The sequence below is a fragment of the Symphalangus syndactylus genome, chromosome 7, assembly GCF_028878055.3.
Source record: "Symphalangus syndactylus isolate Jambi chromosome 7, NHGRI_mSymSyn1-v2.1_pri, whole genome shotgun sequence".
Lineage (NCBI taxonomy): Eukaryota > Metazoa > Chordata > Mammalia > Primates > Hylobatidae > Symphalangus > Symphalangus syndactylus.
Window position 1 is genome coordinate 65,898,709 of NC_072429.2, and position 20,618 is coordinate 65,919,326.

At 39.9% G+C, this 20,618-nt stretch overlaps 1 protein-coding gene across 7 annotated transcripts in view; it reads left to right on the forward strand.

Moving 5' to 3' along the window:
- Window positions 1–20,618, forward strand: part of PXDNL (peroxidasin like) — a 479,632-nt gene that overhangs the window by 137,368 nt on the left and 321,646 nt on the right. For 6 of the 7 annotated variants that reach the window (XR_008658991.1, XM_055286431.2, XM_063643311.1 and 3 more), the window contains exon 1: window positions 15,824–16,080. Coding sequence is in view for 6 of the 7 variants with exons in the window: in XM_055286431.2 (XP_055142406.1) it covers window positions 15,908–16,080 (173 nt within the window). In the remaining variant the exon portion in view is untranslated. Of the gene's footprint in view, window positions 1–15,823; window positions 16,081–20,618 lie in introns of those variants that run through there. The other variant, XM_055286430.2, reaches the window with a different exon arrangement.

Here is a 20,618-nt window from a genome sequence, read left to right on the forward strand (position 1 = left end):
TCTTATTTTTCTTAGTCTTGTTTCATTTTGAAGTTTCTTAAGATGTCTCAATAGAATATTGAGTCATGGCATTCTTCTTTATGCATGGCTATGAAAAGATATCGGTAAGAATTATTAAGCTAATACAGACTAATGGTGATTTTATAATTTTATACGTAATTGTTAAATTTGCCAGGAGTGCCACTTAGTACAGAGCCAAATATCGTTCCTGTTTTCCTCATTGGGGGGGGACACATTAGTTTCTAGATGTTAAAGAGAGTTGCCAGTGTCATGTAGTATGTTAACAAATCTCATTGTAAAATCTAGTGGTCTTTCTACTGCAGCACATTTTATCAGCAATGAAAAATTTAAAAATGATAAATAAAAAATTGGAGATACAGTCATGTGCCACATAATGATGTTATGGTTAATGATGAGCCACATATGATGGTGGTCCCATAAGATTATAATATCATGTTTTTATTATACCTGATCTATGTTTAGATACACAAATAGTTACCATTGTATTACAATTGCCTACAATATTCAGTACAATAACATGCTCCACATGTGTGTAGCCTAGGAGCAATAGGGTACACCCTATACACGATATAGTTTATGTGTGTAGTAGGCTCTACCATGTGTAGGTTTGTATAAATGCACTCTATGATCTTTGCGCAAGGACAAAATCATCGAACAACACATTTCTATGAACGTATCCCCAACATTGTCAGGCATGATTGTAATTCTTCCAACTGAAGCAAGAAATCTTTTGTGTGTGTGTGTGTGACAGAATTTCACTCCTGTTGCTCAGGCTGGAGTGCAATGGCATGATCTCGGCTCACTGCAACCTCTGCCTCCTGGGTTCAAGCAATTCTCCTGTCTCAGCTGCCTGAGTAGCTGCGATTACAGGCATGCACCACCACAACCGGCTATATTTTTGTATTTTTAGTAGAGATGGGGTTTCACCATGTTGGCCAGGCTGGTCTAGAACTCCTGACCTCAAGTGATCTGCCCACCTTGGCTTCCCAAAGTACTGAGATTACATTTGTGAGCCACCGTGCTCAGCCTGAAGCAAGAAATCTTCATAATGGTATTACTTCGTGGTTCACAATTTGTTGAATTAGTGAACATACGAAAAGATGGAGTATATTTATATTCTTAAGATACTCATGGAGTTTTTTTTTTAAATGTGTGTGAAAAAGTACAATTTTATAAATGGTTAAGAAATCCCATCCATTAGATTAGCGTGTCTTTGTTTTGGATTCCAGGGGTCAGGGAAGCTCAGCTAAATTTAATTCTGCCCAGCATGGACATTTTGCTTTTGATAGTCAATTAAATCAGGAATTCCATCTAACTTTTGGAGTGTGTGTTGTGTGTATGTATATGCCCATATATGTGGTAAATTCCTGCCAATCTATAGCCCATATGAAACCCTGAAATTACCCCTCCAAAGTCTGACCAACCAACCATCTCTTAAGAGACTAAAGGATGCTTTAAATTACAAATTGGCTGGGAGGTTGGAAATGTTTCCTAAACCTAAGTAAGCAATTATAATTATTCCATCATTCCAGTCACACAATAAAACTGCTGACTAGAAACTACAATGAATTGTACAGTATTCCTTCACTCATTATAATACATTCTGAAAGTAGGTCATAACAGAAGTTTTTTCTTTTTAGTTACTAGAAGTAAATAATGTGCTCTAATGGAATATCACTTTAGTCAAAGTCAGAAGACTTAAAGTCTGGTTCTCTTTTTGATCCTAGTTAATTCCGTGAACTTTTCTACATTAAGTTTCCTCATTTAAAAAATCTGAATCAAAATACTTGATTAACAAAATATCTTTCAGCATAATGTTGAAATAATTGTTTTTAGTTCACCTGAAAGAAAATAAGTTGACATTTTAATATATTCATTCATTATTATTCATTAATTCATTGATTTATTTATCATAGAATATCTGAGTGACTTCAGTATGCAAGCTACTGTGTTATTTTTAATAATACTTACTTTAATTAATATTTATTTTCTCCAAAGAGCCTACATCCATCCATCCATGCACTTGTCCACCCATCCATCCATCTATCATTTGTCAACAAATGGTTATTGATCAGTTATTATATGCAAGAACATTTAAAAGTTTATGGACCTTCTGACTAGCTAATATTTCTATAAATTTCTGGAATATTTGACAAAAATATGTTAAAGTGTTTACCACACATATCACCTAAAGGAAGAATAATTTTTTGAAAAGAAGATGATATTGTTTATATGTTAAAGTGTTTACCACATATATCACCTAAAGGAAGAATAATTTTTTGAAAAGAAGATGATACTGTTTTATATACTATTGGAATTTTTAGTAATATTGATAATGATGCCAGAACTGTGTATGTAAATGGGATATGGAGAATATTATGTGATGTGAATTATGATTGGATCCTCTGAACTGAAATACAGCACCAGCAGTCATATACATTTGTATAGACATGTTGTATACCCTGCTGAAACCATAGGTTAAGCAAAATCCTCCTCGTAAGAGTGCTTTACTCCTTTTAGCCTTTTGTCTTACTACCATGGTCCCGTCAGAAATAAGCCTGGTGCCCAGGCATGGTGGCTCACTCCTGTAATCCCAGGACTTTGGGAGGCCGAGGCAGCCGGATCACTTGAGGTCAGGGGTTCGAGACCAGCCTGGCCTGCATGGTGAAACACCATCTCTACTAAAAATATAGAAATTAGCCAGGCGCGGTGGTGCTCGCCAGTAGTTCCAGCTACTCAGGAGGCTAAGGCAGGAGAATTGCCTGAACCCAGGAAGCAGAGGATGCAGTGAGCTGAGATAGCGCCACTGCATGCCAGCCTGGGCAACAGAGTGAGACTCCGTCTCAAAAAAAAAAAAAAAGAGAGCGAGAAGGAAGCCTTGTATTATGGTAAAAACTTGTAGAAGAGGAAGAATAACATTTACCAAAATACCCAGCTGGTCAGCTCTTCTTTTAAATGGCTACAATGGTGGTAAATTCTGGTGTTGGCACAAGAATTCCTCACCTGCGACATCAGAAATGGTGAGTCCAGTGCCTCCTCACCTGGTGCTCAGCTATGTTGCAGGCGAGTTCAGCGTCAGCTGACGTTTCACACAGAATGATTTTCAGGCATGGAATGCAGATGGAAGCAGATTTGTGAAAACTCATTTCTGACCTTTAAAACAAAAGGTGTTTGCCATGGAATGAGCAAACGTGATGTAATCATATATTAGGGGCTAATTCTAAGCATGTCTCCAGTGCAAACAGATTTAGAAAAAGCAGTCCTCTCCTTGTGCGTTTTTAGCAAGAAGAACGGAAGGTGTACTTCCAAACAGTTCTGCTGTGAATAGCCCTTAGCTCTTGTGGTCACATTCTTGGCACATCGATTTCTCTGGGTTGCTATCTAGTTCTATAGTGTAGTGTGGTTGCAGACATTTATGTATTTGGCATCCATAGCTCTTTGGATGAGAAGTTATTGCTGATCTCACTGTAGGGAAAATTACAGCACAAAAATACTGTTGCACTAAACCAGGCATGAAAAATATCAAATTGGTGAAGGAAAGAGGGCAACCATTTTTGCGTAAGTAGTAGATAAATACATTTTGTGCAGTTTTCACCACGTGTAAAGTTAGTAGTTTACACCACGTGTAAAGCTAACAGGGAGGGTTGAGAAAGAAAAGCACACTGTTTTTGGAAAAGGTACATTTTGTTGGAACTTCAAGAGTGTAAAACGTTCATTAATTCATCTTTTTGTTGAATGAACACAGTGACTTGGGGCCATGCTCTGTGCGGCACAGAAGCTGTGGGCTGTCGGGGCACTTACAGAATAGTAGCCAAGGGAGGGGCTATCACACCCGGGGCATATTCAGGTTTTCTTATCAGATTCAAGGCTTTATGGAAGAGATCATGATTGAGCAGAATTTTTGAAGACAGATGGATATTTTCTAGGATTGGATGGTGAGAAGGAATTCTAGAAAGAAATTGGGTGGGATGATGATGAGTATGACACGTCCTGCAGTGTGCTGGGGTGGGAAGCACTGGGCTGGGCTCATGCACAGGGTGTCAGAGAGGCAAGCCTAAGGGAGGGAAACAGAAAATTGGGGTGGGTCTCAGAACACACAGGCAGCTATGGTTGGGCTCTGCTGGTGATGGACAGCCATGCCTGGAAGGATTTTAAACTGGGAGAATTAAAATAAATTGACAGAAAAACCAACATAGTTTGCTTTCCTACAAAAATCCCCCACAGCTGCATGCAAGAGGGGCATATAGAGTGCAGGAGAATGGCCCATCAGGACAGTGATGATGCAGGCATGGGACTTGACTTGGGAGGTGCAGAGGACTTGGTAGCTGCATGGATGTGTAGGGTCGGAAAGAATGGGTGGCTCCTAGGACTCTGATTTTGTGTATGGGCTGAGAATAGAAAAATAGTGAGAAGAGGAGGATTTTTTAAGACTTTGGGTAAAGTTGACAGGTATCGTTGGTACACCCATTTATTAGAGAGGTCAAATGGGTAGATGAATGTCAAGTATGAAGGGCATGGTCAATATCTAAGAGAAAGGGAAAGATTTGGTTTATGTGTATGTATATGGATATATGCGTGTATATATGTATATGTATCTCCCTAAGTATAGACACACACACTTATGCTTCCTCATGCATATACTTTCTGCTTACTTACTTATATATAGCTGCATGGAAACCAAAGAGTGGATGGAATTGCTAAAGGAAGGTCAAGGGAAGAGGGAAGAGGGCTCATACAGAGGCAGGCAGAAGAACATGGTCTGGAAAAAGAGTCTGAGACAGAGTGTTTAAAGAGAAAGGAGAAGATCAAGGATAGCTTAAAAAGGAAGGGAGTTAACATGATCAAATACCACCGAAAGATCAAGTAAAATGATGACTCCAGTTCACTGATCATGCATCAGGAATTCAGAGGTGACCTAGGCTGGGACGATTTGAATGAAGTGGTAAAGGACGGGGTTGAAGAAGAAATGCAACAAAATTGCTAAGTAGCTTTTCAGTTGTTATCATTGGTATCCAAATATCAGTGTAAGAGATAAAGCAAAAATGTTAAATAAGTCACTAAAATTTTGGCAGAAAAATATAGTTTCCCAAAAGAACATTGCATAGTTGACAGTTCCAGACTATTGCAAAATCCACTGTCTCTGTCAGCTTCCTCACATCATCACAGGAATGAGGTGGTTGGTGTATGGAGATCTGATTTTTGTGGTGTACAGTACACATTTCCCAACACTCAGGCAGATCTGCACAGAACTGCAAGTGACAGTGACTGGCTTGGCTATCCTTGTAGAGGAATGTACATTCTGTTAACTGGATTTTTCTTTTCCTTAATTGATTTTGAATTGGAAGGAAAGAATACTTTGAATTTTGCCAATTATGAGCCATAAGTGATTCATTCACTAGCAATATTATTATTGCTATTATTTTGGTTCAATACTCTGTGTCAGTATTTATGCTTTATTTTGCATGTAAGGAAGATAGTTAGACATTTCTCTGCTCTTCAAGAGCTCTCAGTTTGGCTGTGTTGGGTGGGAACAGAGACACTGTTATGAGACAATGACAACATGGTGTTTAAAATGTTATAAAAGCAATGTCTGTATTGATATTGGTCATGTCATGACTACAAGCACTTATTAGCCACTATTCTAAATGCTCTGGATAAATCCTCACATTTAGTATTGAGCATCATTATGCTTATTTTATAATGAGGAGTCCTGAGAGTGTGGGCCTGTCCAAGCTGCCGGGCTCAGGGGTGTCCAGGGAGACCCACTGCAGGTTCGCTTCCCTGGCTGAAGCCTGGACTCCCAACCACCGCGCTAACTGCCTCCATTGCAAAGGCCTTAGGGGAGCACAGGGGTTCCCAGAGCACAGTTGTCAGGGAATGTCTCTCTAAGGAAAGGAAGCGTGAATTTTAAATCCGCATTCCAGTGTGGCAGCCAGTCCTGGCATTGGCAGCAAGAGGCACCCGAGCAGATGGTGCAGCTGGCAGGGCAGCTGCCACCACCTGTGCTTCTCCTGACTCCTGTGCGGGTGCTCCCAGGAGATGTGGTGCCCTCGACTTCACCACGAATGTAGGAAGGAGAGAAGAAAGGCAAGGGCATTCCAGGAAGACGAACCACATGTGCACCTGCATAGAGCTGGAAAACAGTATGACCAGGCTGTGATGAGCAGGTTCAGTGTGCCTGGGAGGGCTGGGGGAGGCCAGGGTGTGGAGATGGGTGACAGCCATGCAGACAGGCTCAGCTTCATCCACAGTGGGACCGCAGGGCACCTGGGAGCGCATCTCACTCCTGCCAAGTCCCAGGTCACTATATAAATGGTCAAGAACCAGGCTGGGAGGATGTGTCTGACTCCCCCAGAGTCAAGCAGCAGCTGAGCAGTAGGAGACAGGAAGGACAATCAAGATAAATATAATGCCAGATAAAAATATAACCAAGTCTGATCTCAGCGATTCCATCATTTTCTGTCTTCATGCTGTGTTTATTGGCTCACGTGCAAACGGGCTAGTATTGTCTAGTGAGATCCAGTAATGCCAGTCTGTCTTCCCAGGCACACGGGCATTTGGAGGAGCCATATTTAACATGGAGAGTGGGGCACAGAAACAGTGGAAATCATTGCATAATATAACAATGATCCTAAAACTGTGAATTATGTTAATTCATTTGAAAAGTTAAATCTTATTACTTTTAAACTCACTTTCTCCAGAATGACAAAGTTAGCAATTCAAGAGGTTATGCTTTAATTTTGTGTAAAAGTTCGCTTAGAGCTTCTTGTTTCCAAGTGAAAGACATTACTTTATATAACTTGGTATATGATGACCTCAGAGTTAGACTCTGCAGTTGGAAGCTATTTTCACACGTGAATGAATGTGACCCAATGATGCTGTTCAGACGTAGCCTAGTCCTTCTCCCACTGCAACGTTCAGGACAGATCAAACCCCCTCATTTCCCTCTTTCTCACTCCCCGCCGCCTTTTTTTTTTTTTTTTTTTTGAGACAGAGTCTTGCTCTGTCGCCCAAGCTGGAGTGCAGTGGTGCAGTCTCCGCTCATTGCAACCTCCGCTTTCCAGGTTCAAGTGATTCTCCTGTCTCGGTCTCCCAAGTAGCTGGGATCATGGGCGTGTGCCACCATGTCCGGCTAATTTTTATATTTTAAGTAGAGATGGGGTTTTACTGTGTTGGCCAGGCTGGTCATGAACTCCTGATCTCAAGTGATCTGCCTGTCTCAGGCCTCCCAAAGTGCTGGGATTACAGCACCCACGGTGGCCCCCTCATCTCTATCAGCTCTCTGACCTGTAAGAGAGGGCTACCTTTTAGTGACACCTGCTGGAAGAACCAGGTATGTAGCAGATGAAGAAATCTGGAAGGGACTGCTCTGTCCGGGTTTTCTCAATTTACTCTGGATTCCCACATACAGGGATACCACCGTCAAAACTGCAATGCTCTCCTTACTTTCAGATGCTTTTAATGATCTGGAGAAGGTGGCCGCATACTCCTGTCAACGCTGACTTGCCTTGAACTGGTTAACACCTTCCATTAACTCGGTCATTGTCAGTTCATTAGAGGAAATAAAGGGTGTTTGTAAGCTCTAACCACATAATCCCTGAAAAAGAAGGGATTTAACGTGGAACACTAATTGCCCTGCCTGAGAAAAGTGGGAACTCGGTTTAGGATAATGAGGTGGAAATTGTGCTAACAAGGAAATCAGGAGATGGGTTTTCAGGTGCAGCCTCGGGCCCTTGGTAGTCGGCCAATGGTGGGCCTGCTGGTCCATCACTGGGGTCTCAGCTTCCTCACAATACATTTAAGCTCAGGCGGGGCAGTGGAGGCAGTGCCTGCTGTGTCAGCAGATACACTTGAGGGCCATTTCCCGTGGCCACTGGCTTTGCTTTGAGGGGAATCTGATGTTCTAGGTCTTAACTTCTTCAGTTCTAAAATCATCATGTTAACACCTGCCTTGAAACTGTGTGGAGCTTCAGCTGGGATGAGTATGTGAGTGCCTTCCTGTTCTCTCCACTTCCCTTTTGGCTTTCTCTTAGGTAAAGCCAAAGGCTGGGCCAATTGATTGGCAAGCCAGATTCATTTAAAAAAGATCAAGTCTTTCAAGTTTATAAAAGTAGTACTGGATGTTTATAAAAACTGGGATGTTGATGAAATGTGCACCCCTTAGTTTTTATGTTTTTACATATGTGTGCTCCCTTGCTGCTGACCTATTTTAACTTCCCACGAGTGCCTGACAGTGCTCAACAGTAAGACTCATAAAGTACACTGTTTTTCTGGTATCTGAGGGAGATTGGTCCCAGGAACCCCCAGGATATCAAAATCCGCAGCTGTTCAAGTTTCTGATGGAAAATGGTGTAGTATTTGCTTATAAACTATGTACGTTCTCCCCCATACTTTCAATAATCTCTAGATTGCTTATGATACCTAATACAATGTTAAGTGCTGTGCAAATAGTTATGATTCTTTATTTTTTAAAATGTGTATTTTTATTGTTGTATTTTAAAATTATTTTTTATTTATTTTATTTTTTGAGATGGAGTCTCAGTCTTTCACCCAGGCTAGAGTGCAGTGGCACGATCTCAGCTCACTCCACCTCCTGGGTTAAAGAGATTCTCCTGCCTCAGCCTCCCAAGTAGCTGGGACTACAGGGACCTGCCACCATGCCTGGCTAATTTTTGTATTTTCAGTAGAGACTGGGTTTCACCATATTGGCCAGGCTGGTCTCGAACTCTTGACCTTGTGATCCGCCTGCCTCAGCCTCCCAAAGTGCTGGGATTACAGGTATGAGCCACCGCACCCGGCCATATTTTTATTTTTTATTGCTTCTTCCAAATATTTTTGATCTGCAGTCCATTGAATCTGCAGACCTGAAAATAAGGAAGGCCAATTATAATTGATTGTCTGATCCCAGGGACTTTGTGAACAAGCACTTTAGCAGAGCAAGTCTCAGCTCTCCTTGGTCTAATCCATGAGCTTGAGAGGGAATGAAATTGATTCCTGGAAAATAGTGTAGATGTGGGATGGGAGTTTCATTGAGGAGCAAGGTGAAGACGCTAGATAGAAGAACTTTTACAAAGTTGCTTGAGTGTCTTCTTTGAAGCCTTTGTAGTATTCCTATTTATGTATAAGTGCTGCTTTAGCCATTGTTGGAGATCTGTAGATAAGTATCAAACATGTACAAAAAAAAAAAAAAAAGAAAAGAAAAGAAAGAAAAAATCACCCCACTGCCACCTGCCCCGCACTAACTGCAGACAAGTTTCCCACAGGGAATGCCCTTCCTTTCTGGCTTTCCTCACGCTGTGGTCTCCCTACAGATTTTGCCAGACCAACAGCTGCACACCAGGGAACAGGCGATGTGCATGTCTATAAGGAGAGGGAGATTTTAAGGAATTGGCTCACACAATTGTGGGGGCTGTCTGCTCTGATATCTTCAGGGCAGCCGGCAGGCTGGGCACCCAGGGAAGAGCTGATGTTGCAGCTCAAGTCCAAGGCAGTCTGGGGACAGCTTCCCTCTTCCTCAGAGGACCTGGGGCTTTCCTCTTATGGCCTTCAACTGATTGGATGAGGCCCAACCACGTCGTGGAGCGTGATCTGCTTTACTCAAAGCCCACTGATTTAAATATTAATAATATTGTAAAAAATACCTTCAGAGCAAAATCTAGACTGGTGTTTGTCCAAAAGCTGAGTTCCATGGGTGCTGTGACCTAGCCAAGTTGATCCCTAAAATTAACCACCACAGCAGGTTAATACTGGGCCAGCAAACAACAGCGGAAGATGGCCTCAAGCTCTGGCCTTGAGGCAGCTGGGAGGCAGGAAGTGCACTGGAGATTCGAGAAAGTTCGGGAGCCTTCCTCAGCTGGGAACATGACTGGGAATCAGGCAAGATGGAGGGTGTCCTCCAGATGCTTGTCTCAAGCCTGGAAAATGTATTTCCCATTTCTAAAATGACAGGGCTGTCAAATGAAATGATGAAGACTTGTTTTAGAGCAACAGGGAGAGGTGTGGAAAAATCTCCTAGATTCTTCCCCTGACTCCAAGGCCAGGCAGTGTGGCAGTGTCCAGACAGTGTCCCAGCACCGTCCTGAAATGCTGGATGAGGGGCAGTCGCAAAGGGCATCGCCTGAGGGAGGGGTTGTGGTGGGGAGCTGGAGCAGGGCTGATCTGAGTGACTGACGGCCTGACTACAGCGAGCAGAGTCTGCCCTCACTCTGATGCCAAAAATGGGCTGCAGGCAGGAGTGCACAGGAGTGCGTGTCTCCCAATAAAATAACAGCCCAGCTTTTAAGAATCACCTTCTCCCTTCTGCCCTTCATGGTAGCTCAGGGAGACAGGAACCTGCTTGCCTTTCTTTCTGCGGTGGCAGGCTTGTGCCATTCCAGTGACTTACTTGCATCCTTACCTTCAATAGGAATGCTTTTGGCTCAGGTACAGAGCTGGTTGATCTTTTTCTCAGGAAGACAGGCTTTCTGCCAGAAAGAATATTTCTCAGATTTGAGAGAAACAAGTACCACACGCAAACAGAAATCAGGCTGGTAAGACGGCACTCTCTGAATGTTTCAGCTCATTTGTTTTGCTCTCTGAGCATGACATTCTTAGCTATGATAGCCAGGCATCTACTCACAACAAATCTGGAGACTGTGTTCAACCCAGGGATTACCAGGAGGCCCCACACTTCACTGGATGAGCTGTGTGGCCTGGGTCTCCTCAGGAAGGGGCTCGAGTTCAGACTTGATTTTATGTCTTAACAACATTTTGCATTCAGTCTCAGCTACACATAGTATTTCAAGAGGATCACATTTATCTTACAACTTATACTGGACTGCACCATCTGTACTGCACACACTATTTAATATCTTAGAATAAATTCTGGGCTGGGCGTGGTGGCTCATGCCTGTAACCTCAGCACTTTGGGAGGCCTACGTGGGCGGATCACCCGAGGTCAGCTGTTCCAGACCAGCCTGGCCAACATGGTGAAACCCTGTCTCTACTAAAAATACAAAAATTAGCCCAACGTGGTGGTGGGTGCCTGTAATCCCAGCTACTCACGGGGCTAAGGCAGGAGAATCGCTTGAACTCTGGAGGTGGAGGTTGCAGTGAGCTGAGATCTCACCACTGCACTCCAGCCTGGGCGACAAGAGCAAGACTCCTTCTCAAAATAAATAAATAAATAAATAAATTCTGCAATTTTTGAATTAGTCATAGATAACTGTATTCTTTATATTAAATTTCTGTTTGTTTATTGTTAATGTAAAATTTGTCCTAGAATCCACTGGGAACTTCTGGATTTTAGACAAGGCCTGGGCTTTTCTATTACTCTGCTAGGTCTTTCTCTGCACATTTCTGCACATCCACGTGGTGTAACTCCATGTAATCCACTGAGAGGAGGCATAATGGGCTGTGAGGTGAGTCTGGTGTGCACTGTTAACTTGGGGACCAACTGACATGACTTGGAGCTATGATAGTTTGCTTGGAGCTAGTTCATGTTGCTCTCTGTCCATCCCTTTTCTTCATCCTCAGTCTGCCACGGGGAGTCATTTTCATCTCTTTTTGGCAGCAGGAATTTCTGAATTGAGTTTGAGCTAGAAACTCACATCTTATTAGTTAAAAATGTTGATTCCAAATTGCTTGTGCAGAAAAGCATTAAACATTTCTTCCCCAGCTTCATCAGCTTGTGCTGGGGAGAGTAGAGGAGACAGACAGACACACTTGTCTAACCACTCCCAGCAAATTCCATGTGCCCAACTTTTATCTTGGTACAATGACTAGGACTGCTTCTGAACTGAGTTCCAACGAACAATGAACGGGATGAAAATTGTGTTACACAGGGGTTGTTATTATCATAAATACTATTTCATCAATATTATGTATATTACAATGGGATGAAGGAGATATAATAACTCAATTTCCACTCTATTTATGGAGTAAAAATACAATGCTACATTTTAGGCTAAGGGAAGTTTTATATGAATGACAAATGTTGTATAAATGAAATTGCTAGTGACTGATCTTGAATAAAATAGAGGCATTATGGGAAATGAATTGTATTTCTGGGTAAACATACATACTTACACAGAAAGTATCATTATCCAAATTTGGTGGCCATTTGAATTTAAATAATCTAATTTTCAGAAATATACTTACCCTACGATAGGTAATACACTGTGCAAGGCTCTATATGCAATCCTAAAGACCTGGGATTCAAATTAGGAAGGGGTATCTTTTCCTAAAATTTCAGCTTATAATGTACTTACCTATAAAAATTTATGTGCCAGAATGTACTAGCCAAAGAGGATCGAGTGCTAACATATTCATTTTGGTATATTTGAATGTGACTTATTGGAATTTAAGTCAATCTGGAGAAAATCTTTGGGTGTCCAACCATACTTTTTTTTCTTTTCTTTTCTTCTTTTTTTTTTTTTTTCTTGAGACAGGGTCTCACTCTGTGGCCCAGGTTGGAGTGCAGTGGTTTGACCACGGCTTGTTATAGCTTTGACCTCCTGGGCCCAAGCGATCTTCCCACCTCAACCTCCTGAGTAGCTACAACCACAGGTGTGTACCACCATGCCTGGCTAATTTTTGTATTTTTTGTAGAGATGGGGTCTTGTCATGTTGCCCAGGCTGGTCTCGAACTCTTGTGCTCAAGGGTCCTCCTGCCTCAGCCTCCCAAAGTGCTGGGATTACAGGCATGACCTACTGCACCCAGCCTAGCCCACACTCTGCTTCTCAGGAAGAGAGTCCCTGAGCATGCCTCACTGGTGAGAATAGGGTGGGGCCAAAGTCAGTGGGCAGAGTCTTACAGTCTACTGAGCCTGGGTACCATGGAGACCTTGCTATGGCACCAGCTTACAAGCAAGACTGTCTTTGTGGCAGAAGAGCTTATGTCTGCTTACTCGTGGAGAAAAACAAGAAGGGAATTCTGATAGCAGATACATATAGCACCTTGGCTTTCAAAACAATCCAGTGATAAGTTTAAATCTATAATTTGGTGATGAGTTCAAGCATTTTTTCACATTATTTTCAGTTATATTACCATTATAATGCATGTAGCTGAAAATAAATTTGCAGTGGCATCATTTTGTACAACTGAAGTTGTACTTACCCTATAATCTAGCAATCCCAATTCCAAATATTTAGCATAGGCAAACATTTTTTCAAGTGTACAAGGAGACATGCATGTGTATTTATTGCAATATTGTTAGTAAATAATGTTGCAAAAATTTGGAAACAACCAAAATGTCTGTCAGTAAAGGAATCTATAAAGGAACGGTGTGGTCTGTCTGCACTGTGTAGAAGTTAGACAAAAATACCTAGTCCTTTATGTGTAGACAAGGGACAACATAGAAAATATGTAGTGGAAGGGAAAAGCGAAGTTTTAACAACCATATAACATTTGATAGCTTTTTTGTAAATTTAAAAGCACAAAGTATTTTAAATTTGCCTATATATTAGGTTTATTTTCATATATAGAGAGTTGTTGACTTACAATGGTGCAACTTATGATTTTTGACTTTACCATGTTGTGAAATGGTTACAATTTTGATGTAATGTGCAATAGTGAGTAAATTGCATGAGATAGTCAACATTTATTATAAAATAAGGTATGTGTTAGATAATTTTGCCCAACTGCAGGCTAATGCAGTGTTCTGAGCGTGTTTAAGGTAGGCTAGGCTAAGTTATGATGTTGGTAGTACAGTTGTATTAAATGCATTTTTGACTTACAGTGTTTTCAACTTACAGTGGATTTATAAGGACATAACCCCGTCATAAGTCAAGGAGTATCTGTATGTGTTTACATTTCGTCTTATATTTATCCACATACATAGAAATGTTATGTCTGAAGAGGAGCATCAAATACATGAGTGGTTACATCTGGAGTGGGAGGCAAAGCTAAAATTAAGATGGTGCTTAAAAGATGTTCATTTTATCTACAATGTGTTTTTATATATAATTTATGTAGTAAAAATACATACTTGAAATTATGAGTAGAAGCAACTATATCAAGGTATAAATATTAATAGTCGTTAATTCTGGATGTAGACAGCATGGATTATTATTTTCTCATTTGTACTTTTCTGAATTTTTCAGAAATTTCAAAGACTAAAATAAGGAAAATGGTTTATCTTTTTATATTTGCTTCCTTGTTGTATTGTTGGAATCTCATTTTGGGAGAATTATTAGGATTATTGTTTAATGCAAGAGGAAAGCCCTTTCTGTAACTGTTAATTTTTAGCTTCTGTTTTTAAGAGAAACCAGTGGTTTCCAGGGTATTTTGGTCTATATAACTTAATGTCTTATGTTTATAGGGAGGATCTCATATAACTTACAGTTTCTTTTACTAATCTAGTCTAGACATACCAAACAGCAATGGATGGTGTATAAGCAGTGCATTCCATTTAGCAAGGAGGTATAGTCACTGAGTTATTTAATAATTTTAATTGAAAATAATAGCTCCTGTAAAATTTTGCTCGTTTTGGCAAAGTCTAGAGAAAGATAAAGTGATAGATGATAGATTTTAAGGTACTCTTACAACGTTTTGTGAGTCAAGTATTCTAAGATAGAACAACTTTTTATGGTGGTGAAGAGTTTTGTTTTGAGAAATTAATTGAGGGGAAGTAAAGATAGTTTTTTGTTTTCATTTTATTCTATTACTGCTACTCTAGCGTCCTGTGAAATTTCCCTGATATACTTCTCCTTGGGCCTAACATTTCCAAGCAAATTACTTCATCTTTCCTCTATACTCCTTGCATTAGAGAGAGAAATTCAGCTCAAATTAGTTTATCAAAATGACAGTTTCTGGTGTCAGGGATCTGGAAAGTCAAGGAATAAATTTGGTCTCAGGCAATCCTGGGTCCAGGGCTTTGTTTCTTTCATTTGCTATTTTGGCCCTATGTGTTTCTGCTGGGCTTTATTCATAGGCTGGTGCTTTCTAGAATGGACAAGATGAGTGGCCCTAGATGTTCATTTTCCTTAGAGCTCTGTACCCCAGAGAGAGAACATGACTTTTATTCAGCAGCCATGTCAATGCTTAAAAACACGTCCAGCTGGCCTGGCTTGGGTCATATGTTCCCCATGGAAGAAACAGTATGTCCGTGGAGATGCTGCCTCCAGTTAACCACCCTGTTCTGGGCAGGAAGAGGCCTCTGCTTGACGTCTCTACCATAATGACATGGAGTGGGGTGCCTCGTTCTCCAGCTGAAAGAGGGGCTCTACGCAGAGCAGTCCCTAAGTCTTCCAAGTGTGCATGGCATTTGTTTGATCCTCTGTTGTATCACAAACACTATACACCCTAGTCCTGTAATAACTTGCTTGACATCCCCCCACTGAACTATCTGTGCTCAGTAGCAGGGACCCTATCTTGCTTATCTTTGCATACCTATTACTTAACATGATAGGTGACACATAGCTGACACTCAATTATTTACATGCTGAATAAAAAAGATGTGGATTCATGAAAGAGAATGTTGGTTGTGGAGTAACGTCTCTCTCAAACTAATTGTTCTGTTGATTTAATACTTTGTAGAAGGCCATTGTATTCCTGTACTGTGAAGAAAAATTAAGTAATTAATAATGTTTGCTAAATTCAAACAGTGGTGTTGAGTTGATATGTGACATCTAATATATCAATTATCTTCCAAACTAAATGTACTCAATTGACATGTTGCCATGTATAGAATTTGTTTTACTGGCATACAAATAAAACCTAAAATAAATGGTGTAACTGTCTTTAACACTTTGCAGAGCTCTATAAATAGCCACATTTGTCTGGCATCCTGTGACAAGCATATGGCCCCGGAGATGCAAAATTTGCTGTAAACATTGCACCTCCCTAATGATTAGTGTATGATGTGCACTAGTTCTGTCTTAATTATATTTAGTCCTTTAGTACTATATGTTTGATCATAAAAGGAGATTTAGCCTTCAAGCTTCTGGAAATAATGGCAGAACACAGTCAACATATTATAATCGTTTTTCACCTTTTTATGTTCCTAGAGACTTGAGGTTTAACAGAATAAGAGAAATTCCAGGGAGCGCCTTCAAGAAACTCAAGAATTTGAACACACTGTGAGTACTTATTGCTTATCTGTAAGGTTCCTAAAATTATATGCTGGTTGGATTGCAATTTACCGTGAAAGTCATTCTGAGTGTCAAGACCAGCTAGTAGAAGAATGAAACCTTGTAGATGTCTTATAACTGGGAAAATTCTGCTGCTTCTTTACACTGCCTATGTTTTTATAACCTTTTGAACATGGAAGAGATTCTTATTTATCCAATTTATTTGTATTCTATTGGTTTAGAAAAGCTTCATGAGAAGAAGAAATAGAGAGAAGGAGAGGTTAAGTAACTTGTCTTTGAGTCCCATGGCAAGAAAGCAATAGAAATGAAATGAAAATTCACAACTTCCTAACTGCAAAGCCCATGCTCTACTCAGTATGCTACTAGGCCTTCTTATTTGTGATACTCTAAAACAAAGAAAAACTTTAGAATCATGTAGAGATGCTGTTTTATGACAGTCTTAAATGAAAACATATCATGTAGAGAAAGAAATGACAACTTTATGGCTAAGCACCGTTAAACGTTTCCAAGTTTAAAGGCATTTATTTTATTCACTCAACAGTATCTATTATCTATTGTGGGCTACCAGTTGGCTGGTTTTGTATTTGGATCCAAATGCACATGCCCCTGCTATGATAAAACTGATGGTCTGACATTGTGGGGCAGTCAGGTAGCCAACACCCAACTGTAATATGTCTGTAATAAAAAAAAAAAATCCCTATGTATAGTAAGTGCTATAAGGAGAAGAGACCTATAAGAGATGATGACTGGGGGTCCAAGAGGTAAAATCTTCCTATGCTGCATTTAGATTAATCCACTGAGTGAACACACTGAAGTTAAGAATGTTCAGTGAGGCTAGACCCATGTGGGTGTGTTTGTCTTCTTGTCATAATATTCTCATGATAGAGTTAGCAATTTTATCAACTTGGCTGAACTCACCATATTCAGGCCAAGCTAGCCCTTCCAACTTCAGAGTTGAGATCATAACTTTACACTTGTGTTTCTCCCATCTGGTTTCTTTCCAGTAACTGATGCCGAAACACACATATTTTTATCACAGTATCTCTGTTTGGGATGATGTAAGAACATAAGAAAGTAAGGACTGCAGGGTTTATTCTTTGTTTTACAATAAAGCAATGATTATCAAAGTGCAATGTACAAAAACATTTCCTGGAGTGCTTGTGGACATGCAAATTCCTAGCCCTCTTCCCCAGGGATCCTAATTTAGGACTTCTCAGGATGGGCCCAAAGATCTGCATTTGATTATTATTATTTTTTTCTTTGAGACAGAGCCTTGCTCTGTCGCCCAGGCTGGAATGCAGTGGCACGATCTCGGTTCCCTGCAACCTCTGCCTCCCGGGTTCAAGCAATTCTCCTGCCTCAGCCTCCTGAGTTGCTGGGATTACAGGTGCCTACCACCGTGCCTGGCTAATTTTTGTATTTTTAGTAGAGACAGGGTTTTGCCATGTTGGCCAGGATGGTCTCAATCTCCTGACCTCGTGATCCACCCGCCTCGGCCTCCCAAAGTGTTGGGATTACAGGCATGAACCACCACGCCCAGCCTATTGAGTATCTTCTAATGAGTATTTCTGGGTGAAGCCTTTCACCACTGTCTACTGAAACAGGTATATGATAGATAACAAAATATTTTATCCATTGATTAAATTGTGAATATGATAAAATGTTATCAAATATTTTCATTAGAGATAGTTGCCATTTAAAAAATTCAAGGAGTGTGACAAACTGATAAAATCTATTGGGGTTTGGCCACTTTTTGGAGTTACAGTACACAATTATTGATGAACACTAATTATTGATGAACAATCCACTTCTTCACTTGGGAGAAACCATGGATAATATTAATTTGTTTCTAAATGTTTTTTATTAGAAAAGTTTAATAAAATAGTAATTATGTTGTTAATTGCAAGCCTCATTTTATACTAGTTGCTTTATATACATTATCTATATTCCTTTCTCTCATGCTTTGTGGTAGGTGTTACTATGTTCATTTTACAGATGAGGAAATTGAGGTTCATGGCTGTAATGGAATTTACCCAAATTGAGGCAGATAGAAAAGAGCAGAGTCAGGGTTCCACAGAGCTTGATCTGTTAACTGCTGGACTACATGGTTTCTCATGATAGCATTCAGGAAGAGTACTTCCCTGGAATACAGATGGTAGATCATTTAAACAGTAAGTCGTGTGTACATGTAGTTGGTGTGTGTGTGTGTGTGTGTGAGAGAGAGAGAGAGACAGACAGAGAGAGAGAGAGAGAGAGAGATTTCTGTCTAGAAAATGAGTTAAGCAATGAGACACTTACCACTCCTGAGACTTCAGAGGAATTTCTGTTAGACCAGTTAAGTCAAGACCCAAAGGTCTTTACTAATGTATTGTAAAAGCAAAAGAAATAAGGACACATTTTTTAAAAAAAATAAAGTTAAAATTTTCATGAAGAATATTAATAATTTTGACCATATGGCTCTTATACCAACATAGCATCACAAAGTGAAATCAAGCATCTGGTGATTCTATTTCCTTGGGTTGTCTTTATAGTAAATTGCACAGAAACTCCACTGTTTTCTTACAATTTAAAAAAATGCCAACCACATTGCTTCTATATTGTAAAAGAGAGGGTTTTCTCAAAAAGAGTTGGCATTTTTGTATTAAATAGAGCTTGCTAAGAGGTTTACTTAATAAAAAATCTGGAAATGTTATGTATTGCTGGAGCCCAAGAGCTAGAGGGTAAGATCAAGGATCTGTTATCAGACCCTGAATTTCACCCGCTGCAGCACAGCCAAGTGGTGCCTGGCAGAGCTCTGTGACTTGCCAGGGTGCCTCTGCCTTCCAGTTTCTGGATGAAACTGATAAGAGTAATACATTTGGGAAACAGGCTCAAATTCAATTGTGGACAACACAATTATGCTTATAAAAAAGATGATTGAGCCCTGGAGGAACAGCAATAGCTCATAAATGCCAAGGACAAAAGGTTAGACTATAACACAAAAATAAAATAAATGCATGCCACTATTTAAATAGCAACAACAGAAATACGAAGATCTGATTCTAGGGCTGACACTCGTCACTCAAATGCCTTCTGGAAGGAAGGCCTAATTGAAAAGCAAGGGAAGAGAACCTTGAGAAGAATGTCAAAAGGGAGGGGCTGGGGGGTATTTCTGGTCCTTCCAGTTGTTTTGTGAAGTGTGGCAAGTTATTTAACTCCTTAAACCTTAAGTTTACTAACATTTCCTCTGACGTTTTATTTTGAAAATTTCAAAGCTACCCAAATCTCAAAAGAAGGGCATGATAATTTCTTTGTACCTTTTACGTAAATTCACCAGTTAACATTTTGCCACATTCATGTTTCTCTGTCTCCCCACACTCATCTATGTGTGTTTATTCTAATTTGGCTGAATTGCTTCCAAATTATATACTACGCTTTATTCCTAGGTAAGATATATAGATATAGGTGCAGTTTGTAGAGTGTTTAAATAAATATCACATATAATTAGTTAATGTATGTATTAATATTATTGTTAAATGGCATTAAATTTTATGTTCTATTTATTTCATGCTAGTAGATAAAATGCAATTGATTTTTGTATATTGATATTGTATCCAGTGACCTTACTAAATTAATCCTCACTAATTCTACTCATTTGCTTATATCCTTTGGATTTTTGTAATTACACAATCATGTCCTTTGGAAATAAACAGTTTTCCTTTCCAGTCTGTATACAGTCTCAGGGGACAGCACGTGATGTTAGCTGTAGATTTTTTTTGTAAAGCTTATATTGAGAAGATAGTGGCATATGATGAACTAGTGATCGATTTGTGGCAAAACCACTGATAAGAGTTAGGTCATTTTGTCTTTGCTCTTAGCAAATTCAAAACTAAATGCATTATTCTCACTTTTGCTGTTCAACAATCAGCCTTATCACTAGTGGCTAATAGACTAATTTATCTCCACAAACTTGGCACTGCAGCATAAATTGCACTGAACTTCACCAACATGGGACCAATTCTTCTGCCTATTGACCCGATCTGATCCTGGAGGTAGTTCTTCTAGGGCAATTTCCACAAGCAACAGGGCCTGAGCACTGAATACAGTGCTAGCTTATTGGAAAATGGTCATGGTAAGGCAATGTAAAAAGGACTCTGGCTGATTTCTTCCTAAGAAATTTCTCTTCCTCATTATCCTACAAAACAAAAATCACAACATCAGGAGAATAAAACCAAGTTAAATGGTCTTGTCTATTTTTCAAACTTTTATACTCGATCATGGCAGAAAAGTTTTGGGTGGCTATAGGGTGAGTGAGAAGAATCAGGGCAGATCAGAGCAAACTTCCAATTAGTAAATAGTTGACTTTAAAATCTACTGGAAGACTTATTTTTTTTTTTATCTATGCCTGTACATTGTTAAATTTTGAATATTACTCTTAATCTCTTGACTTTGTATATAATACTATTTTGCTGTATATAATAAAGGAGCATTTAAGATACAGTACTCCTATGGAATCAATTCAAAGGTGACTAACTGGATTTTTTTTT